Source organism: Rutilus rutilus (assembly GCF_951802725.1).
Source record: "Rutilus rutilus genome assembly, chromosome: 18".
Classification (NCBI taxonomy): domain Eukaryota; kingdom Metazoa; phylum Chordata; class Actinopteri; order Cypriniformes; family Leuciscidae; genus Rutilus; species Rutilus rutilus.
Window position 1 is genome coordinate 25164451 of NC_140231.1, and position 25958 is coordinate 25190408.

Consider the following 25958-nt stretch of genomic DNA (forward strand, 5'->3'; position numbering starts at 1 on the left):
TTTTTTATTATACTCCACCACTTTTTTCCCATTTTTATTTTATGATCTGCAGAATTATTGGGGTTAGCAGCACTGGATTGTGTATGTTGTTTTTGCATGTAAAAAAAAAGAAGTAAAACAACAGCGGTTCCGATTGGCCTATTCATGTTGTTTGTAGCCAATGAAATTGCATATCACTGCCACGTGAAGGACTGTTAAGGCAACAGCAGAGATTTGACTTCATGGGGCGAAAAAGAAGCTGCCAAAGTTTACAATGGAGTTAATTTTGTGTGGAAATGACAGGAAAGTGACCAAGCCAGCAGCTGCGGTATAAATAAAAGGATTATTTCAGCATCGGTCTCCAATTTCGCTGTCTTTAGTAAGTAAGCTACTGTTTGCTAGCTAATTAGCATATTACTCTGTCACGTATAAACCACCTGCTAAACAGGTGTTTTTGTAAGATATGCTGGTTTTATTGGCATTTTTGTGCAACTAGTCTAAACCTAAAACAGAATTCATCTGTTTCCATAAGTTGGCGTGGTTGTTTACACATTAAATAGCTGTAACGCCCATAACACTAATGCATGTCATCACTGCTTCAATGACAACAGAAACACTGCGTCATATTTAACTGGCATGCTTACATTCCCATCGGATTATCTCGGAAATGGTTTTGCAAAGGTGTGTTAAGATCAACTAAAACAGAAGTTTACTTCCAGAAAAGTCGCAGTTCAGACTTCTTGACTGTTTTCATGAATGAATGACAGCTTGAGAACATGATGCAACTGAATGCATTCTCCATAAATTGAGTGACTGTCTTTTTAGAAATGGGAGATGATGAGCAGGAGGATGAAGCTCGGTGCCTGTATCCTGTAAGTATCATGGATCTCAACATCTCATGTCATTTTTGTTGCAGTTGATTTGTTATGCATCATGCATGTGAATGGATCATTATCAGTTGTGTCATTTTTTTTATTCTGAAAAACAAGAGAACAAATAACACCGACATGATAAACAGATAGACAGGAGAGTAATACCAATATAGATCAAGTAAAGTTTAACATATATCAGAGTACTACATATACAAATTTAAGATATTACTTGTATGCGTAATTGCTTAATTTAATTTGTTCAAAGGGATTAGGCTAGTCAGGATGGGAAATGTGTTCTGTGTATATTTATAATTAAGAATATGTTTCATAATTTCTGCCATAAAGAAAAGAAGAATAAATAAATAAATATACAACAATAAATCAAAAACACTGCTTATGTGATTTCTTTTTAATTGTTTGGCCACTCCCTTTTTATTTGAAATGCACAGTAGAAAAATTACAGAAAACTGGTTTGGAATGACATGAGAAAGGAGGAGTGAAAAAAGAGACTATTTTCTCTTTTGGTGAACTATCCCTTTTTAAAAAATGAATGCGCGATTATGTATTGAGCAGATTGATCCCTTTATTTTTGCAAGGGGAAGTACTGTGTTTTGTGCAATACAGGAAGGACCTGAACAAGCACTGGCCCCTTTGAGTCTCATATGATCTTGGTATGGATAAAAATAAATAAACATGATTTCAAAGAAATCCCACATGAGCCGGGGTTTTTTTCTGTATTGTTCTGTGGAACAAAAATAAATGAATTATAAATACACATATAAAAGAGTGTTTTATCCCTGGTTTTTATTTTCAAACCAAAACCCTGGGAGTGTGTCTGACTGTTGGTATATTGGTATGTATTTCCTCAGGCTATTGGGAGTGAAATTCGTTCCCGCCTGCAGCAGTTTGTGGAGGAGAGGATGCAGACCACCATGGTACAGAAACAAAGTGTTCCCTGAATTTCTTTGGAAAACTGTCTTATCCCTTATTACTTTCCCATGTGAAAGGGAAGACACTGAACTGGCTCAGATTCAGACGTACAGATTATGAAACAAGTGACAGACATTTCAAATAGGCTACTTTAGTTCAGGTTTAATCAGGTTTGTGTTGACCGATACAACGTTTAATCAGATTATAATTTCTTGCAGTGTTTTTATCAGTATTATTTGCTCTATTACTGACAGCATGTTTTGTTTTGTCAAGTCCAAGTTCATCTTTCAGTTTTCCTGTAATATCAGATAAATTCCCTTATCTTACATTTCTGTAACTGTTGTTTGTTCCAGCTGACGGGTATTTTGATCGGTGCCGTGGTGGCTGTGTGTCTGATAGGAATCTCTGTGCTTCTCCTCTACCGCAGATATAAACTGGCGAGTGGGTTTCCCTTTTGTTTCCAAATTGTGTTGTTTTCAGCGTGTTGCTCAGCTCTGATTCTTGAATAAATGTTGTGTGGGTTTAATATGATGGAGGTGCTCACGTCTGCATTTACTTGATCAAAATTACAGTAATATTGTAAAATACGTTATATATTGTATATTTATTCTTCAGAAATCATTCTAATATGCTGCTTCAGTGAAACTTTTCTTATAATCAATGTTGAAAACATGAAACAGAAGTTGCGATTAGTTTTTTCTTCCCTATTGTGACGTATATCTAAGAGAAACAACTTCTCAAACAAGAAAAAATGTAGGACGGGTCTCCATTTGATTTGTCCATTTGGAATTGATAGGATCGTTGTGCTTTGCTTTTGCTGCAATCTCATGTGCGTGACAGGTTGTCCCACTCTTGGGCCAAAAAACAAAAAATGTCCCCAAAAAAGTGATGTCAGCGCAAGCGCATGTTTTTTTTTTTTGATTGAATTTAAAAATATGTGCATGGATAAATCATGTATAATATACACTGCAATATTCTATTAAAAAAAAATCATTTCATGGTGACTTTAATATTTTTGTGGATCTTTGATACATTTAAGGATTCTTTGATGAGTAAAAAAGTTTAAAAGAACAGTATTTTTGTAATTTTTTATTTGTAACATTATACATGTCTTTACTGTCACGTTTGATCGATTTAATGCATCTTTGCTAAACAAAACTATTAAGTCCTTTAAAAAATGTTGAGCAGTTTGCTGGAATCTCATTATGCATTTGCTTGTGTGTATTTTAAGGTCAACAGGCTGGTGTTCCTCGCTATCGCTTCAGAAAAAGAGATAAAGTGCTCTTTTACGGCAGGAAAATCATGAGAAAGGTGAGTCACATCTTGCTGAAACCCATTTGCTTTCCTGTGATTTGCACCCTGTTTTAGCTGCTGATTAATGGTCACATTCACAGTAGTCTATTTGTGCTCCAAGATAAATAGCTGATTGTTCAGACTCTGACTCTGCAGAGACCTGTTCCACAAATGCTCATTTATTGGTGTAATTAAAATGTACATCATCAGCTGAAAGTTTAGTCTTCCTCCGTTAGAGGGCAGCATAGAGTATGCGAAGTGGAACATCCTGAGCATGTGCCACTGTTCATAACCTGTATGACTAACAGCCTGATCTATTTATTTACTATACATCCTCCACTTGGTTTTTCTATTTCTGTCTCTCAGGTCCAGACCTTGTCCTCGACACCAACCTCCACTTCGGTGTCTAAGCAGCGCTCTCGGAAGAGGCCTAAAGTTCTAAGTATAGCGCGCAGGTATGTTTAGATTCTCATATACCTCATTTTTACGGAACAAATGCCATCTCGTATTATCGCCCACACAGTTTAAGTCAGAAGCTGTCCAATCAGTGCTTCTGGTTTGAATCCTGCTATGATGTCATGCAGGATCTTGCGGATCAGGAAGGAACCACCCACTTTGCAGCCCAAAGAACCCCCTCCCTCTCTCTTAGAAGCAGATCTCACCGAATTTGATGTGCAGAACTCAAACCTGCCCTCAGAGGTGCTCTACATGCTCAAGAACGTCAGGTGAACAACTCTGACCCTCACTTGATCGCAGCTGAACTGCAAATCAAATGATACTTTTTCAGCCTAGTGGAATGTTGGTGTTCTTCTAAAGTTGATTGTTAATCCATTTCAGGGTACTTGGTCATTTTGAAAAGCCCTTGTTTTTGGAGCTGTGTCGGCACATGGTGTTTGTGGAGCTGCAGGAGGGAGAGGGGCTGTTCAAGCCAGGGGATGATGATGACAGCATTTATGTGGTTCAGGATGGAAGGCTTGAGCTTTGCATTCATGAGTTTGTAAGGATGAGACATGGGAGTACCTTTTAAAATTCATAGACTTCATTAGAGGCATTGGTTTAGGGAATGTCAGTTAACTTGGTTATCAACCTCATGCACACTAATGCTTTTAAAATGATACTATTATATTAGTAGTATAATTATGAATAATTTGAATTATATTTATTTGTATATATTTATACAAATTATATAAAGGAAATTATATATGATGCATTTTATAAAGTGTGGAAAAAGTTGCTCAGCCCCAGAAAACCAATCATGTATGCATAATGCTATAATTATAAATTATAATTATGTATATTAATTATATTTTATACATTTTAATGTTTTTATTGAAAAAACAGCTGAATCCAAAGCGCCTATTTATATAGCATATGTATGTGTGTGTATAGGCTATATATATGTGTGTGTGTGTGTGTGTGTGTGTGTGTGTGTGTGTGTGTGTGTTAGTAAACATGACTTTTTAACATTTTTATACATTTTTAACAGATAAACAAACACTAAACCCAGGTCTATAATGGCTACGGGTGTACAATTTTAATTATGAAAATACAACTAATAAAATAGTGTTTGATTGGGTCCAATAACTTTTATTAAAGATCTGGTCTGTTAACAAAAATGTTACAGGTATGAAACCTACAGCAATTGATTCATTAACCATTACCATAATTTCCTTGATTAAGATACTTAACCTCTGGTTAGTCTAGGGGGCCTGTCCCTGCAATAAATTCCCTGTAGGTCACTTTGGATAAGAACTGTCAGCTAAATGGCAAATGAGTAATTAAACTTTGTGCCCCCCTTGATGTTGTCATTCTCCATTGGGGTGTGTGTGTCTTTCAGGATGGCACAGAGCCTGTGGTGAAGGACGTGTTGCCCGGGGACAGCGTTCACAGTCTGCTCAGCATTCTAGACATCATTACAGTAAGTTCTCTGTCTGCCTTCCTAATAACTTATCCTGTTCTAGTGCATTGAGATTAATTTTGGATATTTCCTTTCTCTTCAGGGTTATCCTGCTCCTTATAAGACTGTGTCTGCTCGTGCGGCGGTCAGGTCTACCATTTTGCGTTTGCCAGCCTCAGCTTTCCAGGCAGTGTTTGAGAAATACCCAGAGACGCTAGTGAGAGTCATACAGGTACAGATGGGCTTGAACTCCCCCATGGATGTCTGCTTCAATGTGACCTCTGTCTTAATGAACATATGTCTCAACCACACTATAATAACAGGCCATTTTCTACACCTTTTTATATCATGTTTTTTAATAAATAAGTTTGAAATGCTTTAGTAGCAATATTGTGTTAGTTTACATCAATATGTAAATCTGTGTTGTGCACTTTCCTCTCAACAACAAAAATAACTGCGATGAGAAAACAGCAGTTAAAAAAGCATATGATCATAGTGATGTGGATATGTTTGCCCAAGCTCTGCAATTCAGCATGTCATGTTTAAAAATATAGCACTTTATACTATAGATTGCTGCCACTGTTACTATTAAGCTGCTTCCCAGTTGTTCATGTTTTACTTGCGTCTGACCTCTACGGACTGAACAGAAGAAATGAACCAGAGAAGACTTTGGCAAGCTGTTTTCTCCAAAATCTTTCTCCAAACTCCAAACAAACTTAGATTTGGCCTGATTTTGTTTGAAAGGACGTCATATTAGTTCGTTCTTCAATTTCGCTTGAAGTATATTTGGGCCTGTAATGTTGACCAGGATTTCTCTCTCTCTCTTTTTTAGACAGGGCAGGACTGTATAAAAATAATAATATAATATACCTTTAATAGATCTATATGTAAATGACTTCAGCACAGTTCACACTGTAGTTCTTCAGGGTGGCCAAGTAGCTAAATACTAGGGATGCACAAATATAAAAATGATGATGGATATCGATAAGCCAGTAATTATTTTCATATTATGACCTAGAATTAAATGGCCAATATTAAAATTCTGTACCAACAAATATAAATAAATATTATTATTATTATTACTAATACTAGTAATTGTAACTATTATAATCTATACAATTAAACTAAAAACCAAAATCAGTCATTATAAATTATGCAATATAATTGGATATTAATTTTGAGATTTGCTAAAAATTACATTCAACAGTGTTAATCAGTTATTAGTGTTTTTAAATATTAAGTTAAAGGAAATGTTAGATGATGGATAAGGTTATTTAAATGTTAAAATGAAGCAAATGAATACAATTAAATATCGAATATTGGCTGATAAAGTAAATGAAAAAATTATATTAATATAATATGTAATGTTGACCCAAAACTTTTAATGATGCTGTTTGTACAATTAAATTAAATTACGTTTTTGTTTTTGCAGTTCAGTCTTTGTAAATGGTCAAGGTGGGCTTGGTATGGAACATGATAATGTGAAAAGTTAGACTGTGTCTAAATTGCATATCAAATATCTTTTTCATAGAAGCAAATAAATGTTAAAAAAAATTTCCCATTTACTCCCCATTTAACTGCATAGACACTGGTGTCTTATTTGCAAGATTTCAAACTGTTATTTACTGGAGTAAGCATAGTAATCTACAAAAAACGACAGCGTTAATTTGTGGCTTATTTCTGTCTGTTTAGATAATCATGGTGCGCCTGCAGAGAGTCACTTTCCTGGCACTTCACAACTACTTGGGGCTGACGACCGAGCTTTTCAATCAGGTTTGAGAAAGCGCGTACACACGTACATCTCAGCATTATTACTTTTAAGATCACACACACTCAATCACTTCTAAAATATGTGCTTTCTCACACACACACACACACACACACACACACACACACACACCGTTATTTCATGCTACGTTAACCTCCATCGGCATTATCACTCCTGTGCTGGAGCCGTAAAACTCAGCTTGATTGAATAACATGGATCATAAGACCTCGGCTTTCATTTAAAGGACACCGACTTTAACACCCTCTGGGTGAAAATCTCCCATCAGCCATCACTGTATGTCACGGCACAACCCTACACACACGCAGCTCTCTTCTACCTTCACAGTGCGGGTAGGCCGAGGGAGTTGTTTTCCGTTTTGATTTAAGAAGTACTTTTAGCTTGCACTGTGAATTTGAGTGCTCTCCCATCGGCTATAAATGCGATTTAGTCCTGTCAGCAGGCAAGGTTACGTGACAACACAGCATAAACTCAGTGCAGTTCTCACACTTGTCATTTTGAGATGAAAAAATAAAAAGCTAGTGATGAGTTTTAGTGTAAAAATCAATAAGGTGGAAGGTTCGATGGAAAATAAGGATGCTGATCTACTTCAAAGTGTTTTGAAATATATTTTTGTTCCTGTTTGTTTCATACCTTTGAAATTTAAGTCATAACTTTTTTTTTTAAGTCAAGCTGGCTTTAGAAAACTTTATATTAGTTTATCACTATATTTCATGAGAGTTTTATAGTACTTTTTAGTAATTTTGTAAATAACAAGTTGTTTATTGAATTGTTCTTTCTTTGGAGAAAAACCTCAGGGAGTCAATGGCTGTTACATCAGACCAGGACAATAGCTTGTGTGTCAGATGCTTGTAAGTGGCTGTCTGAACTGTGAATGTGTGTGTATAGGAGAGACAAGCAGTGGCGCTGTTCACGGTCAACAGTGTGCTCACCGAGGGGAGTCCTTGCAGAGTCCCCCGCAGACCCCACTTCCAGGCACAACCAGAAGACGAGCACCTGCAGGACTCCGGAGATCACATGACACACTCAGGTAAACGTTTGTTTTTCTATAATATACATTATATATATATATATATATATATATATATATATATATATAAATATACACTCTATATATGTATATAAATATGTATGTGTGTGTGTGTGTGTGTGTGTGTGTGTGTGCACTTAAATTCAGCAAGGACTTGTTAAATTGATCAAAAGTGACAGTAAAGACATTTATAATGTTACAAAATATTTTTATTTCTATGCTGGTCTTTTGAACTTTCTATTCAAAGTATCCTGAAAATATTGTCACAGTTTCCACCAAAATATTAGCAGCCCAATTGTTTTCAACATTGATAATACTAAGAAAAGTTTCTTGAGCAGCAAATCAGTTTATTAGAATTATTTTAAGGGTCATATGACACTAAAGACTAGAGTGACTGCTTTTAAATTGTAATAATATTTCACAATGTTGCTGTTTTACTGTATTTTTGATCAAATAAATGCAGCATTGATGAGCATAATAGACTTCTTTTAAAAACATAAAAAAATCTTACCATCTTCTTACAATCCAGAATTGGATCCCTTTAATTATTACAGACTGAGCTTTAGCCTAAGTAAAATAAGTTTTTGCATTTACATTGACTATTTGCTTTTGGCATTTTGTCAGATTTGTCTTTCGCCTAAAACTATATAAAAAAAATTAGTTTTTTTTTTTACAAAAAAACCAAAACAGATTTACTGTAATATTGTACTTGTCTGTTTTGAGAGTGATATAAATGTCTCATCACTCATCACCAGATGGAGGGCAAGCAGGTTCATACGAAAATACGTCCATAGTTGCACGGAGGACTCGCTCGGTCTCGATGCCTGTAGAGAGTTCAGGTAACAGTTCACCTACCATCTGCCTGCCTATCCATCCATTCTTATTCACGCCACACAGACTTGCTTTTACACACAAATGAGACCTCTAGTACTGAAATCTACAAACTAGATCTGGTTTCTATGTGTGTTTGTGCAGGAGTGGCAGGAAATGACTTGAACATGGCCTATGAACGGGCCCGAGTCACCATTGACGATCCTCCATCCATTTCTGTCATTCACAAGGTCTTTTCTTCCTCCATCTCATCTTTCTCTCATCCTAAATATCTGTATATATCAAAACATATAATTTGTTTTATGTTCTTCAGTCCATTTTGAAGAAGAGTGTGACCATGCAGCATGCTCCGTCCGCTGTGATTCACTACACAGACAATGCATCACACTCTGACGTGCCCCCTAGTAAAGTAGGCGCCATATTCCAGGCCGCCAAGAAGGACCTGCTGGGGATTATTCCACTGCAGGTCAAAATACATCACCATTAGTGGGATATGGGTTCTTGGTTTATGTTTATTTACATGGATTTTTGTGTTTGTTTATATTTATTGGTGCTGTGTTTTTCCAGGACCCCAGTTTGCTGGAGGGCAGGGTGACGCTCCATCAAGTTAAAGCTGGATCTATTGTAGCTCGCCAAGGAGATCAGGTCAGACATCACAGTAAATGCATATCTGTTAACTACATGGGCGGCAACTTCATTAACATAGAATTACGTAAGGATACATATAAAATGAGCTATTTTAGAAGAGGTTTAATGTTACTATCTACTTTTAAGTTAGCTTTTGCTTCAGGAGAAGACCTTTGCTGGCCAAAAATGCTGTCTAAGTAGGCAACTTACTAGGTTTTGAAACATTCAGTGAGAATATCTAGACAGTGTAGTTTCTATGGATTTCTAATGTTTTACTTCGTCAAAATCATTTGCTTGACTGTTTGGCTGTGTGTTCCTCAGGAAGTAAGTGTGCAGTTTTTGATTTCGGGCACATTGCATGTGTACCAGCGGATGATTGACCGAGAGGAGGACACATGTCTGTTCGTGGCTCACCCAGGAGAGCTGGTTGGTCAGCTGGCTGTATTGACGGGAGAGCCACTTATCTTCACCGTGCGGGCACATCGTGACTGCAGCTTCCTGTCCATTTCTAAAACACATTTCTATGAGTAGGTATTAAGTCCACTACTAATGTTAGTCCAGTTTACACCATGACCATGATCCAAAATCACTCTAATCCAACATACACTACCATTCAACAGTTTGGGGTCAGTTACTTTTTTTTCTAGTAAAAAAAAAAAAAACTTTTATTCAGCAAGATGCATTAAATTGATCAAAAATGACAGTAAAGACCTTTCTAAAAAGGTTATTTTAAATTGTAGTAAAATTTCACAATATTACCGGTTTTACTGTATTTTTGAACACATAAATACATCCTTGAGCAACATATTCAAAAACATTAAAAACATCTTACTGACCCCAAACTTTAGAATATTAGTGTAGCCAAACTTTACTACTATCAACATAAAGTCTGGCCCACTTTTCTGGTTATTCTGGCTAAAACAGTTAGTTAATATCTGACCGATATTTAAAATGATCTATCAATTTATATAATAGGCCATTATGGAAAAACAGTGTCATCCATGACTGCTGTACAGAAAGCACAGAAGAAATTAGCATTAATACTTGTGTCCATTTCTTTCTGGCCACAAGTAATAATGTTTACCTCTGTGTGACCTCTTAATGTATGTATGTGAAACAATGTATTGAAATGATATTGTAACTATAATTGTTTTGTTTTTTTATTGAAAAACTGTTGATTTTGTCATGAATATAAAATAAGTAAATCTTTATAATTGGCTTATAAATTCCTAGTATGTCTTCTATAGTATAATACATAGTTATATGTAACTTCTTGTTGACATTGGCTTGCAAATAATGAACATAAGCTCACTCTTTTTGCTGGTTTTAATGGTTTTTCAACTGACACTTCACTCCCGTGTGTGTGTGTGTGTGTGTATGTTGTCAGGATCATGCGAGCTGAGCCCACAGTGGTGCTGAATGTGGCTCATACAGTTGTAAGAAGGATGTCATCTTTCGTCAGACAGATTGATTTTGCCCTTGACTGGATGGCTGTGGAGGCAGGGAGAGCTGTCTACAGGTTTACTTTTTTTCTTCTCCTTTCACACTATTTATTTTCTCTCTACCTCTTTTTTAGTGTAAATAAGTACTATTAGTGTACTACTTGGCCAAATGTAACCTTCTTATTAACAGGTATTATTGTTTGATTAGCTACACCCAGTTTCACTAAATCATGCAATATCCTTAGACAAACATTTTTAGTATGGGTAAACAAACACTGTGTTATTATAGGTAAAGATTTTTTTTATATATATTTTTTTTATACCAGTACCAATAAGGTTGGTGACTTTGTAGTGGAAGCAGTTACAGTAGCAACAGGAGGACGAACTCCTTATTAACACCCTTGATTTTGAAAAATAATTAACTACCCTGAAGATTTTTTTATTATTATTTTTTTAAGAAATTAATACTTTTATTCAGCAAGGATGCATTAAATTGGTCAAAGGTGACAAAGACATTTATAATGCTATAAAAGATTTAGAATTTTGTACTTTCTGTTCATTAAAGAATACTGAAAAAAAGTATCACGATTTCCACAAAAATATTAAACAGCACTTAATATTACATTTTAAAATCTATTAAAATAGAAAGAGTTATTTGAAGTTGTTATAATATTTAATTTCACTTCATTACTGATTTTGCCTTGGGCATGAGAGACTTCTTTTAAAACATAAAACAAAATATATAAGGTGCGTTCGTTCGATAAGTGTCTGTTTGTGTGATGTTTGTATGTCCACATATTTTTTTGGCTGTGTAGTCTATATATTAATATTAAGTGTATTCCTGAACAGTTTATCTGGGAGCTCCTCTCTGGAGAGCCAAAAACACTCTATTGTCATGATATTTTTTTCTCATCTTTTCCTATGCCTTCTCAGTAAGAGCTTTGGACAGAATACAATCTAATAAACTTGGCGATTTCTTCTTCTCCTCAGCCCCCTCTGGCTGAGACAGATAAGCTTTCTCAGCATTTCATAAATCTTTTATGATAAACGACCCCATCCTTTCTCTCTCTCTTTCTCTCTCAGGCAGGGCGATAAGTCTGACAGTACTTTTATAGTGCTCAGTGGCCGCCTGCGTTCCGTCATCATGAAGGAGGATGGGAAAAAGGAGCTGACTGGAGAGTATGGCCGAGGAGATCTCATTGGAGTGGTGAGCTTTTCCACATGCACAACATATAGTGTAACGTCTTCAAATGGTTCAAAACTGTGCTAGCAACCAATTATTGCACCTTGGCCAGAGTTTCTCAGGATTTGTTACCTTTTTTGACTTTATTTTGTGCTAAGATGACTCAACAATGAATCATCAGATATCGTTCCATTTTATATAATGCTGTGAATGTACTATATAGAAAGTCTGCCTATTAAATGTGTAGTGACATTAATGTACTGGCAATGGCATTGATGTATTCAGTGAATATGTGCCACCTAATCAGGTGTGCCAGTATCTCAGTATCCCAGTATCTCCCAGGAGATCCCTCTGTCTCATTATTCATAATGTTTTATTGTGATTGGCTGACGTCTCCGTAGTGACGCCTATGCTGCTAAGAATACCTTTCCATGGCGATGCCATGGTTACGTTGTCTGGAGAACGGTGGTTCATTGTCCATGGATGCGAGTGATGTGACGCCTGTTTCGAAGATCCAAATTTAGTCTCAATCTACGTCACAGATTAACTTTATTTCTAGATATTGGAGTTTTGTGACTGCTGATCTTTGCTCTAATCATGAAACCTGTATGATTTACGGTTTTGGTGAATAACAAATTTCAGTCTGTTTCTCACTGAAAGCAGTTATATGCTTTCCGAAGACTTGAGTTATAAAGCATGAGTCATAGTGTTGTTTTAGAATTATTTACTACTATCATATTTTGAGTTCTCTTCTATTTTTATATTTTCAGGTTTCCTTTTATTTTTGGTAATTTTGTTTCTATACAAAATGTGTTTCTGTATAGCTTTAATTTTTTATTTAACTTTTTTCAAGTACGTTTTTCATGTGTTTTATGTGCATGTATGTGTGTGAATGTAGGTGGAAGCTCTGACCCATCAGAACAGAGCAACTACTGTTCATGCTGTTCGGGACTCCGAATTGGCTAAACTACCTGAGGGCGCTCTCAGTTCCATCAAGAGAAAATTCCCACAGGTATGCCAGCCACACTGTATTTGCTTTATAGCCAGAAACTGCAGTGTTTAGAGTTTCTCTGCTCCCTCTGTGTCTGTATAATATCAGCCTTGTTCTCTGTATTTGATCTCATTAGGTAGTCACAAGGCTTATTCATCTGCTCGGACAGAAGATCCTCCAGCAAGTTAATGGACCTTTAACAGGTGTGTGTGTAAAACTATCAGTAGCCGCGTTTCCACTGTCGGGCCAGGGCCGGGCCAGGGCTTTAAACGGGCTGTGCCGGGCTAATAGCCTCGGGCCAATAGCACCGGGCATGCGTTTCCACTGTCGGGCCAGAAGCTCCACAGCGCTTCACTAAAACAAGCCCGTAACACGCCTCTCTGGGACAACGTCACACTAACCCATCATTTCACCAACAAATGGAAGTTTTATCAGAAAACTAATCAGAAATCACTGGAAACAGCGTTGAAAACAAACACGATAAAAGCGGCCGTTTGCTAGCTTTTTTTGTTTGTTTGTTTAGCAGCTAACTTTACTTGAATATTTAAAACCCAAGCATCGATGTTTTTCCACAGGTTTACAATAAAAAGTGATACATTGATCATAATGAATTAATTTATGTAAAAATTGCACATTAGTCACTCAGAAATAAATTAGCGTTAGGTCTATTTCACAAAAGAAAGAGGACACACTTACTTTTTCAGTCGCGTCTGTTTCTTTATCTGGTAACTTACAGGACATATTTACATCACATTTAGAAAAAATGATAATTTCTGCTTTAGCACTCTCTCGACTCCCATACAGATATTTTCAGTCAGAGAAACAGAGGAAGCTCCCGAAAAAAAAAGTTACTTTATTTTTTGATAGTCCGGTTTAAAGAGACGAGACGTAGGCTACTGACAGATAAAATAAAAACATGACTGTGATAGCCTTTAAGATTGGTCTGATTTCTTCAAGCGTTCGCTATGTTGTTTTTTTTACTATGCGTATCTTCAAGCGTTTACTATGTTTACTATGGTAACGGCTAGCGCGCATAGTCTTTTGCATCACAAACAGAAGGCATTCAAACATGAACGCGATTTAAATTATTTTATTTTTAAGTCTTAAATGCTGACAGAATCATCCGGCGCTGCCGTCTCCCAACGGTAAACTCCTCCTCTGTTGGTAACCACTCCTCTAGCCCGAGCTGGCCCGCTTTGGCCCAAGGTATTCGACGGGCCAGAAATCCTGGCCGTTGGCCCCGAGTAAGCCCCGATCAAGCCCCGGAAGTGACAGTGGAAACGCGACTGGCCCTGGCACGCACTAGCACGGCCCGGCCCTGGCCCGACAGTGGAAACGCGGCTAGTGTTCCATCCCCTGCATCAAAGGCAAAGGTTTCTAGGCTCCGTTAATGTATGATAACAGCTTTGTATCTGTATTTTAACGTCCAGCTCGCAGTCTAGCTCTACACACTCCCGGCAGTAAATGGGACGCGGGGAACCCTGCCTCAAACCTTTCCACCGTCACTGTGCTCCCGGTATCAGAGGAGGTTCCTCTGACCGCGTTCACCCTGGAACTTCAGCATGCACTCTTAGCTATTGGTGAGGACTGCTATATTACATAGATTTTAAATGAAAAAGATGAGAAGGTTTACAATTGGAGAGGAAGCTTGAGTCAAATGTATGTCTTCCAGGTCCCACTCTTCTCTTGACAAGTGACATCATCAAACAGCGCCTCGGCTCTGCTGCATTAGACAGGTACGGCATCAAAGTGTCATTATATAATTTATATGGCATCAAATATTAGTTTATATAAATGTGTGCCCACTCCATCTATCAGAATATGCAAATGTATTAATACATGCAGATTTTGTGTGTTCAGATGAAAAACAACAACACTCATTTTTTGTTGTTTTTACACATTAAAGTAGTCGTTTGATGAGCGAGATGAAAGCTGTTTTGTGATATGTAAATTAACCCCATAACTAATCAGTCCGCATGAGTCCTGGTCCCTCTAACCCAGCATGAGATCTTCCTTTTTCCTTGTTGTTGCTGATGTTTGTCTCAGTTGTGAACCGCTTTTTGTGTTTTCTGTTAGATTAAATTCAGAAAATCTTTAAGTGCCAATACTGTCCTGGTTTCTGTCAAGATTATTGACAAGCTCTCATCCATCACATGTTTATTGGTCAGTTTAACAGCAACAGATCCACTGAGACAAGGATCCGAGTCCAACACACATTCATCAGAGTAGCTTCAAGAGGACTCCTGAGTGTAATGTTCACACATCCTCACAAAAAAATTGACGATGTAAAATCTATTCCTCATAAACTGTAGGAATGTCTTTGTTAAATCTTACATGGTGTTAAATTTATTTGAGTGCATGACATACACATAGGCTACACTACCATTCAAAAGTTTAGGGTCAGTAAGATATTTTTTTTTATTACAATTTAAAGTCTTCTGTTTTAATATATTTTAAAATGTAATTTATTCCTGTGACGGCAAAGTTGAATTGTCAGCATCTTTACTCCAGTCTTCAGTGTCACATGATCCTTCAGAAATTGTTCTAATTTGCTGATTTGCTGCGCAAGAAACATTTTTTTATTTTCAATGTTAAAAACAGTTGTGCTGCTTAATATTTTGGTGGAAACTGTTAAAAAAAAATCTGAGTTCTTTGAAGAATATAAAGTTAAAAAGAACAGCTTTTATTTGAAACAAAAACATTATAAATGTCTAAATGAAATAAGAAAAGTGCTGTGATTGGTTAGCTGGCCCAGTGTGTTGTGACTGGCAGCGCGCTTAACAGAAGAACTCTTTAGCTCCGCCCACTCCCATGAAGCACCGTAAATGACGTAATCGAGTTGGTCTCCCTATGCTCTCAAAATACTTAAATATTTGAATGCATATTTTGCAAAACCTTAAAATATATTATATATCTCTACATTTTTGAATGAGTAGTTTTATATCTATCCATCGGTTTTCACTCGATTATGTTGTTCGCAATGTTTCAAGAGATTGTGGTCCTTGTAGTCTGATTTTTCAAATGCTTTTTTTGCTTCAAATCAAAATTTGTTATGTTATATTGGTTCATGTCTTATAACGCTTCAACAAAGACTTTTTTGAAATCCCTGTGGGAGAAATTAATGGAAAAATTACTTCCGGAACCAACGCCGCTGAAAAAGTGGGCGGGCACTGTTGCACTCTATACATCATAGATATTTACTTGTCAAAAGGTGTGGGACCCCTACATCTGTTCACACATTTCATAATTTTAAGAACTGACGTCATTAGAATCCTTATTTCAATTGACTTCGTTTGTTTGTTTATTAAAATGTAACCGGTTCGATTATCTAAACTTTTAGAAATAACTTACAATCCAGTGAACAAATCAAGTTATTTGCAGAGACCATGAAAAGTAGCTAAAAATAGTTTTGCTCTACTCCAGTGTGCATGAGTACAGGTTGTCGAGTTGGCTGGGTCAGCAGGAAGACATCCACCGCATAGTCCTGTATCAGACAGATGTGTCACTCACCCCATGGACTCAGCGTTGCATCAGACAGGCTGATTGCATCATCATCGTGGGACTGGGAGAGCAGGACCCAGCCGTGGGAGAGGTATGATGGTGTTACATCATCAGAGTGAAAAACACTTACATGAACTGGTGCTACTGTAAATTATGTACCAAGATTCTGAGCTACACCACTTTTGTTACATCCCTGAAGAGTCTTTATCATAAAAACTCTTTAGTTCAACAGACTCAAATGAAATGGGCTTCAAGGCTTAATTTATCATTCTCTCTGGATGATAGGTACTTTTATACGTTGGGGCCAAATAATATTAGGTTGTTTGAACCATAACACACCTACTCCAGGTGCTGTTTAATTCTTTTGTACTGTAAGTCACTGCCGAACTACTCTGATCACAGGCGGTATTCAACCATGTTGACGGGACTCCAGTTGAACTGCAGGACTTGCTTAGTTCTTTTCCTAAAGAGCAAGAGATTCATCATTTTAGTGCAGCAGGGAGAGTCGTTTCAGATAATCCAGGGTTTTGGGCAGTCTTTCGGCTTTGTGTTTGAAGTTGGATCAGAGGTCCGGGGTAGAGCAACATTCCTTTTGATCGTGTATATCCTTCAAACTTTAAAGGGGATGGCCACTATGGCGCTGCTCTTTGAATCAGGGACTCAAAAGATGTTTTAAACAAGTTTGAAATAGGTAATTGTATTCACAGGAAAAGAATTGAGAGAGGACATAGGTTTTCTCTTAAACGTCCCAATCCCAATCAATAAGTATTCTGAAAGAAGTGACCTTGTGAAAGAAATGGATATATTTCTATTACATTTATGGATTGGTTCTGCGTTCAGTGCATTCCATTAAAGAAAATGATTTTATTATCTTAATGCATTTTGATGGAGTGTTGTCTAGTTTTGAAGGGATGATATTCATCCCTCTCTTTGTTTGTCTGTCTCTATTTCACTCAGCTGGAACGTATGTTAGAGGGGAGTGCGGTAAGAGCACAGAAACAGCTGGTGTTGTTGCACCGGGAGGATGGCCCTCCTCCCAAAGGAACAGCCGAATGGCTGAACATGCGGAGCTGGATCTCCAGGCACCTTCACCTGTCCTGCCCCCGCAGAGTCTTCTCCAAGAGGAGCCTGCCAAAATTGGTACAGCACTCAATATTACATCATGGTTTCACTGAAATAACTGACATTTTGAAAGTCATGTGATGGTCTAGCTCAGGGGTTTTCAAACTTTTAATGCCACAGACCCCAAAATGTAATGATGCAAGAGTTTCCTTTTTATTTATTTTATATAATCTTAATAAATAAAAATTATTATAAATTAATATAATTTCTTTTTTCACAGACCCCCCCTAGCATTCTCTTGAGTGAAGAGAAAATGTTTTATTGATTTGCCACATTTTAAATGATACATTTTGATATTCTGTTCTGAGTTTCCCAGGCTGCTACTGGTGTGTCCTTCAGCTCCATTGAATACGTGTTATGTCATGGCAAATATTCATCTCTTTCAGGATATAAAGAGAAAACAAACCACAAAGTAGAATTAATTACAGACAATTTTTACAAAAACCTTGAAGAAATGAGATGAAATGAAATGAATTTTCTGATCTGCTTCATAGCTGAGATTGGAATAAAGACAATTTTAATGTTTTATGAATGGCACCAAAACCAGTAAAATTCTTAATAAAAGGGTTTCCAGTAGTGGCCATCACAACGAGTTGGGTTGGCAGCTGTAGTAATGAGCATATCTGACCCAAGACCAAGGTGATGTGAGAGAATTTTCATAGTCACTGGCGAATGTAACATGGATTTCTGGTATAGAAGTTCCTGTGTCATTTGTGTTTTCAGAGAGAGATGTACCAGCGTGTGTTCCAGAAACACGCCGATCGCCACACTGATTTCTCACGCCTGGCCCGTGTGCTGACAGGCAACACCATCGCTCTAGTGCTGGGGGGCGGAGGAGCCAGGTACTCTCACTTGTTGCACCTTTTTTTAAAAACTGTAAAAGAGAAGAAAAACACCTCCACTGTTTTGAATGCATTTCCACACTCCCACTCTTGTTGACACTACTGTGGCATTTTCTTTTAAAAGCCCTTTACCACCTCCTCTCAGTCTTTGTTTGACCTCTTGCCTCTGTTGCTCTTTTTCTGTCATTTAATTTGATCTGACATCCTCTGTTTGTCTATTGTCTTTTTTGTGGTTGGCAGGAGGTGTTTAAAGGTTGGTTGCTGTTTTATCCCTTGATTTCTGTGTAGTAACCTGTGATTGATTCTGTGTTCAGTGTTAAATCTGCCCAGTCTCCTTTAGGCTAGGACAGGGTTGTCGATTCCAATCAAGCCATATTTGGGCATCATAATTTTTTTTGACAGATAGAACAGAACCAAAGTGAAAGGTTATGTATTGATTGGCCTCATATTACTGGGTTTATTTCCCCCCCCCCCCTCATCCCTCTTTTCATCCCTTCTTCCCTTTCAGGGGTTGTTCTCAGGTGGGCATCATTCGAGCATTGAGTGAAGCAGGAATCCCTATTGATCTGGTGGGCGGCACCTCTATCGGCTCCATGATGGGCGCGCTGTATGCAGAGGACCGCAGTTACAGCAGGATGAAGATCAGAGCCAGAGAATGGGCCATGGTGAGAGACCACTGTAATGTTAAAGATGAACCTTGTGGAAAATACACCACAGTGCTCATTAAAAAATGTAAATTAAGTACTGTTATGCAAGAAAAATGTCAGACTTGTCTGACAATAAAGTATTAAAGTAAAGTACACTGAACCCTTTCCTATTCTTATTCTTTTTTTCCTGTTCTCTTTCTTTTACCTTTCCCTTTTTTGTTTTATTTTTTTCTGTTAATTTAATTTTCTTTTTATCTTTCCTATTATTTTTTTCTTTTTCTTTTCTTCATTCCTATTTTTTTTTTATTCTTGTCCATTAATTTTCCATTTAAATTTGTCCTTTCCTTTTTCTTTTCCATTCGTGTACCTTTTCATTTTCCTACTCACTTTCCTTTCCCTTTTCCTATTTTTTTTTTGTGTCATTTTTCCTTTTTCTATTAATTTTAATTTATTTTTCCTTTTTCTTTTTCCTATTCCTTGTCTTGTTCCCTTTCTTGTTTTGTTATTCTTGTTTTCTTTTCCTTTCTTGTACCTTTTCAGTTTCCTACTCATTTTCATTTCCTTTCCCTTTTTCTATTCTTTTCAGTCCTCTTTCGGTTTTCTATTGATTTTCATTTCTTTTTTCTTTTTCCTATTCCTTTTCTTGTTCCCTTTCTTGTTTTGTTGTTCCCTTCATTAGCATTTCTTTCCCCTTTTCTTTTTAATTTCTTCTTTTGTTTAGGATCTAAATAAAGTGCCACTTAAATTGGACACCAAAAGTCTAACTTTGTCTCTTTCCCCTTTCCCCTCTCAGGAAATGACATCAGTGTTTAAGAAAGTGCTGGACCTGACATACCCGATCACTTCTATGTTTTCCGGAGCTTCGTTCAACTCTAGCATTAATGCTGTCTTCAAGGACAAACAGATAGAGGTAGGAAACTAGTTCTTTTTAGCTCGGGAAATCCTACACAGGATCGCAATCTGCCAAATTCAGCAGCTTAAATGTGTTTGGATTGTTTACAGGATCTCTGGATCCCATATTTCAACATCACCACAGACATCACCGCCTCCACGATGAGAGTGCACACTGATGGTTGGTACTGTCACATACTCCACCTGCATTTATGAGCCTCTCCTTAACCAGAATAAATGTCTGATGTTTCCTGTCCCTCCATCTCAGGCTCTCTGTGGAGGTATGTGCGTTCCAGCATGTCTCTTTCTGGTTACCTGCCACCACTGTGTGATCCAAAAGATGGACACCTGCTCATGGACGGAGGCTACATCAACAACCTGCCAGGTGTGTAGTAGGACATCAGCTCCCCGCAGTAAAACCTCTTTAGGTCTCGACAGTGAAATCCCAAAATGCCATGACAGTCACACGTCTTCATGGATGCAAAGCTGTTAAAAACGTTCAACACTGCCAGACTTTAACTGTTGGCACACAAAGTTTGTGGGTTATTCTGGCCGCAAAATTCTGGCTTATTCTTATCCAAGAACCGCCTAATTAGACAGGAAAGAGGGGGGGGTTATTTATATTTATACAAATAATAACAATTGCCTTATCTAATGCAGCAAAATCCTGCGTTTGGACCATGCCCATTTCTTCTGAAAATAGTGAGGGTATTTTTGTCTCGTCCTTTGCTATGTTTATCACTGTCTGTCAGTCATCACAATTTCGAGAGTGAATTCCGCATTTATATGTGGATGAGCCTATGTATTGAAACGTGTATGTGGCTGCTTTTCAAGCATGGAAAACAAAGTTTTTATTCAAATTCTGAATATATTATAGGCCTATTTATTATTTTATATCTCCTAGACAGCGTGCAAAGAGCGCTTTATAATCACTAAAAAGCTGTCAAACATTCAATGAACGCGATCTCACAAAGTTCCGTTATATTAATCAGTCAAGCTGACTACACAATGAATCTCTTATTTACATAATGTCTACACTTTGTTAGAGAGGATTTTAGCGCGTACAGAACTCAGCACTGGGCAAAAACTTGAGCGGTGAGTGGATTGTAACTTAAACACCTGTGATTGGCCATTGCGTTCAAGAAATCAACAAACATGTCTGTGATTACACATTACTCACCAAAGCAAAAACATGTTGGAAATTTAATCATTTGACGAGCGCAAACACAGATAAGCTGGATCTGCCAACTCTTTTTCACTATTATTACGAAGAAAACAAATCCTAGACCAGCAATTATGGGCAGCTTTTCCCTCTAAAAGCAATCAGTAGCAGAAGCAGGCAGTGGTTTGAGGGAGAAAATTACACGCTAGGATCAAGTCCAGCTCCCTCGGCCTGGAGGGGGGCACAGGGATGTCCATGGGGGGGCGCCTCCCTCTGGCGCCGGGCCTGGGGCAGACTGTGAGTGTGCCGTCTATGGCCGAGACTACTGCATTTGATCAGATCTGAAGGATTTGGCAATTTTGGTCTTTTTAATGATAGTGGTTAATTGTTGGTGAGGGTGTTGATTTCTGTCCCTATTTCAGCGGATGTGGCACGCTCCATGGGTGCCAAGGTGGTTATTGCTATTGATGTGGGAAGCCAAGATGAAACTAACCTCACTAACTATGGGGATGCCCTTTCTGGCTGGTGGCTGCTATGGAAACGGTTCAACCCACTGGCTGAGAAAGTCAAGGTGAGGGAGACATTAGCCAAGTGCAGTGTTTACTTAATTAGTTGTGTTTTCTAAGGCAAGCATGGCTATTGCTATTACTATTACTCATACTTGTAAAGGTCTGAAGGTAAAAGCTGCTTGGTTTGAAAATGACTGAGCTGTGCATCATATATCACTACACTATTGACAATAGACAGTGAACCTTTTTTGGCAGCGAAATTTCACTTATGTGACCTCACTTTAAGTGTCAACTGCTAGTGATTTATTAAACTTTTTACACAAGTTGCAGTGTCATTCATGTGATGGTGCGTGTCTTACCGTTATACCAGTTTAAACGGATGATAAAATTGCATTATTGGGGGAACCTGAGCCATATTAACTAGCAACCCAACATCAATACCCTAGCAACCACACAGAATACCCTAGCAACTGCAAAAAAAAAAAAAAAAAACACAGAACATATTAGCAAACAGGAATCTACCAGAACATCCAAGCAAAAAAGTTGTTGTGGATTCAGAATTTTGAAAGTTGTGTGTGACTGTTTCAGGTGTTGAACATGACTGAGATCCAGGCCCGACTGGCTTATGTGTGCTCAGTGAGACAGCTTGAATCTGTTAAGAACAGCGACTACTGTGAATATATCAGACCTCCCATCGACAGATACCGCACTCTTGAGTTCGGCAAGTTCGATGAGATCAGCGTGAGTTTTATCTCCTTCACTGTTTTACCGTCTGCACCCTAAATATTCAGTCTTTCTCTTGCACTTATACTTTTTGGGTTTGTTTTGGTTTGCCACATGTGTGTTTGCGTGCGTGGCTGTGCGCACATATAGGAAGTGGGGTACCAGCATGGGAAGACAGTGTTTGACGTGTGGTGCAGGAGTGGCGTGGTAGAAAAGATGATGAAGGACAGACATCAGGAAGAATTCCACAAAACCCAAAGCAACAGTGTAAGCCATAGATCACCTAAAAGACTTTTCAGATGTAAGTTGTGTTAACAGTTCCTTACTTCAGTTTGTTGTTCTGCAGGTGGTGACCTGTCCCAATGCTTCCTTCACTGATCTGGCTGAGATCGTCTCACGGATTGAGCCAGTCAAACCAGCTCATGTGGATGGTAAATCAATGCTACACCTCTTGTAAATGTACTTTTTAAGATAACATTTGGCAGTCTGTTTCAGGGATTTTTGGCGTAAATTCCCAGCATATTGATCTTTCTTTGGCTGCTTCATAGTTGGATGTCATTTAGTGTTGTGTGATTTGTGTACAAACATCATTAAGCTAATGGGTCGGAATATCGCCATCTTTCCCTCAGATGAATCAGACTATCACACTGACTATGAAGAGGAGATGGCAGAGAGTGCTCTGTCAGACATGGAGCTCTACAACCATTACAGTGAGCACACAGAGGAGGAACTGACCGCAGACACTGTAAGTCTTGCATACACACACAGATTTAAAGGGACATTCTACACTTTTGTAGCATTTTATTCTTGTTCTTCATGTCGATTATTTCTTAGTCCTAATTTAAGTGAACATGATACATTTTTCTCCCTTACAATTAGTTGTGCTGAACCAGCTGTGGTTCTTAAGGAGGACAAGACACCATTATTTAAATTATACATTTTTATAATTTTACTTCCTTTAGATCTGCTTTTAATGTGAGTTAGTGTCTTGAACCACAGAAAAATGTCCACCCTTTTTTTCTCCCCCTTACAATCAAACTGTTACTGTGCCTTTAAGATGTTATGTCAGTATGGTGACCATATGTTAATGATGTCACCATCACCACCAGTCACCATGATGACCTGTTTTTGCTTCATGTCCATTTCAAGATTGCTATTTCAAATGCATGCAGATCTGTTAAATTTTCTTCATCAAATAATCATGGAAAAAATATACAATTGTATCAGTTTGCACAAAAATATTAAACGGCACAACTGCTTTCACATTGATAATAACAAAAATTGTTTATTGAGCACCAAATCAGCATAATAGAATGATTTCAGAAGGATCATGTGACACTGATGACTGTAATAAATTACATTTTAAAATATATTAAAAAGAGAAAAAAAGGTTATTTTAAGTTGTAATAATATTTTACAATATTATTGGGTTTACAATATTTTTGATAAATGCAGCCTTGGTGGTGAAAAAGCAACAACAAAAAAAAGTCCTACAAAATCCTAAAAAATAAATGAATTGATTGTATTGGTCCTTATGCCCAGGATGAAGAATTGGAGAGGACTCGCAGACAGCGTGTGCGTTCTTCAGACGTGGAAGACGTGGGGCCTGCGTCCTCCGAAACACTGCAAACTTCCAGCCCTAACAGCCCTCCCACCCTCCACACCAGAAAAGCACACTGACAGAAACCCCTCCGTCCTGACCACTGACCCAGATATCAGTATGGTAGTGTACAAACACTGACAGTCCCAAGATTTGGGGTTTGGCCCCGTGTATACATTCCAGTTACACTCCAACCAAATACGTCCAAGCCTTGAGGAGCAAAACATTTGTATTTTGTGTATTTACACAAGCCTTTTTCCCCTCCTCTTGTGCAAAAAAATCCTAAGAAAACATCTATATCTCTACTGTTGCACTGGGTAACATGGCATGGGGTTGAAATAATACCTGTCCTTGCATCTGAGCGGTAACTCAAGACTATCCCAGAGTTTCTCTGAAGTTTCATGCTGACAATGAACTAAGTCTCAACTCTAGCCCATCTTGAATTACCGGTCAATAACAGAAGAAATTGCACGAGTAAGACAATCAGCTACAACACTGCAAACATTGTATTTACAAACAGTTATATTGGATTGCACACACAGTTGATTCTTTCTACTGTCAATGAAAGTAGCAGAAAACAGTAAAATGATGATTTGGAGATAAAAAAGGAAAGATATTGACTGTAGAGTTCTCTATTTATAAGCTCAGAAAAATAATGTTGACTTTTGTTTCATTAGACCATTTGACAAGTCGATTTGTCCCACAGCTTGGCTGTTCATGCAGGCCAACTTCTCCTTGCTGAGGGGTACCTGATCTGTGAACAGTTGAGTGATCGATTTAAACTAAACAGCATTGTATATCATACCGAATATGTCGGATGAGTTAACCATACCTCTAGCTGCTGCTGCATGTGATCAAACACAAGCAAAAAAGCAAGCCTATCAATGCAATATTTTTTGTATTTCTTGTTTTTGTTGACAAAAAAGCCGTATGATACCTGTTGTGCCTTTTAACCTTAATAGTAACTATGAAATGGGTAAGTGGTCCAAAAATGTATTAACAGTCTAATCATAATGCCAGTATTGATTAATATACATGTTTGAGGTAATGTTTGTGTTTTGATTATGTTGCCAGGACTGACATTAATTTAGAGGTTTGTGGTCAGGCCATTCTTTTTGAATCTTCTGGAACAATCTTAATGCTTTGTGCCAATAGTTTTGCTTTAAATCTGTTGTGCTAAAGCTATGAAGAAAGCACTTACGTTGTCAACATTGGTTGTTTAGGATCAGTTTCTTTTCAAAGTTAGAAAAACCACAGTATGGACATCTGAAAGTCCAAACAATAAAAATATGCAATTGTTTTCTAACGACGGGAGAATCTGGTGTCATTCTGCAAACGTGTTAAAATGCTGATTTCTAATAAACTGCGTTTTGCCTTTGTCTTGAGTTCTAGTGTGAAGCTTTTGAAATATTTGTTTATTTGCATATGTTGCATAATGCAGGGAGGCTCACGTTTACCCTGTCTGCTGCACTCCAGGAGCCATGTGTGCCCGGCGGTAATTATGGAGATGAATTATGAGATTCGACTCTAAATCCACGTTTTTTTCTGCCTAATGGAAACTCTGCTGTCTTCAATCATTGCTCAGAGCCAACTTTGAGCAAAACCGCCTCAGCAGGACGCTGCACGTGAGATTTAATGCACTCAGACATGTAATGAAGAAAAAGCACTTCCCAGATGAGTTTTGTGAAGTGAGAACTACGAGATAATCGTACATGATAAACAGACGTCTTATGCATCACGTGAACTGACGTGTGCAACTGCACTGGGTGTGTGGTCACACTGGTCAGTCAAGTGCTTTTTAGAGATATTGGAGAACCTGTTTGCAAATTAAAATGATACATAATAAAGTATATATATATAAATATATATATAAAAAAAATACTTTTTAATATTGATCAAAAGATTTTTGCAAAAAAAAAAAAAAGCATTCTTCTTAAAATGTATCCAAGGATCCTGACAAAAAAAAAAAATATTTCTATCAGTTTCCACAGAAATATTAAGCAGCAACTGTTTTCTGCTGTGATGTTTCTTGAGAAGCAAATCATCATTTTATAATGACACTGAAGACTGGAGAAATGACTGCTTAAAATTCCGCTTAGC

At 37.6% G+C, this 25958-nt stretch overlaps 1 protein-coding gene across 1 annotated transcript; it reads left to right on the forward strand.

Annotated features, from left to right (window-relative positions):
* Positions 1–175: 175 nt before the first annotated feature.
* pnpla7a (patatin-like phospholipase domain containing 7a) lies at positions 176–25243 on the forward strand. The gene is made up of 36 exons (XM_084387083.1): positions 176–358; positions 805–851; positions 1721–1786; positions 2135–2222; positions 3013–3092; positions 3441–3529; positions 3659–3799; positions 3912–4071; positions 4912–4992; positions 5075–5203; positions 6664–6744; positions 7646–7787; positions 8543–8626; positions 8763–8848; positions 8932–9084; positions 9186–9263; positions 9567–9772; positions 10633–10764; positions 11771–11894; positions 12769–12882; positions 12998–13064; positions 14292–14441; positions 14534–14597; positions 16285–16453; positions 17320–17502; positions 18208–18326; positions 18835–18991; positions 19767–19883; positions 19976–20045; positions 20133–20249; positions 21449–21597; positions 22124–22276; positions 22409–22525; positions 22605–22689; positions 22888–23003; positions 23801–25243. The coding sequence occupies exons 2-36, from the start codon at positions 807–809 to the stop codon at positions 23936–23938; spliced, it is 4050 nt and encodes a 1349-aa protein (XP_084243209.1). The 5' UTR covers positions 176–358; positions 805–806; the 3' UTR covers positions 23939–25243.
* The last annotated feature ends 715 nt before the right edge of the window (positions 25244–25958 follow it).

What these genes read in the sequence shown, in the direction of transcription:
- pnpla7a (XM_084387083.1), top strand. Translation starts at nt 807, where the DNA reads ATGGGAGATGATGAGCAGGAGGATGAAGCTCGGTGCCTGTATCCT. An exon ending in GAGGAGATCTCATTGGAGTG is followed by an intron (nt 11,895 to 12,768) that starts GTGAGCTTTTCC and finishes GTGTGAATGTAG; the next exon opens with GTGGAAGCTCTGACCCATCA. An exon ending in GCATGCACTCTTAGCTATTG is followed by an intron (nt 14,442 to 14,533) that starts GTGAGGACTGCT and finishes TATGTCTTCCAG; the next exon opens with GTCCCACTCTTCTCTTGACA.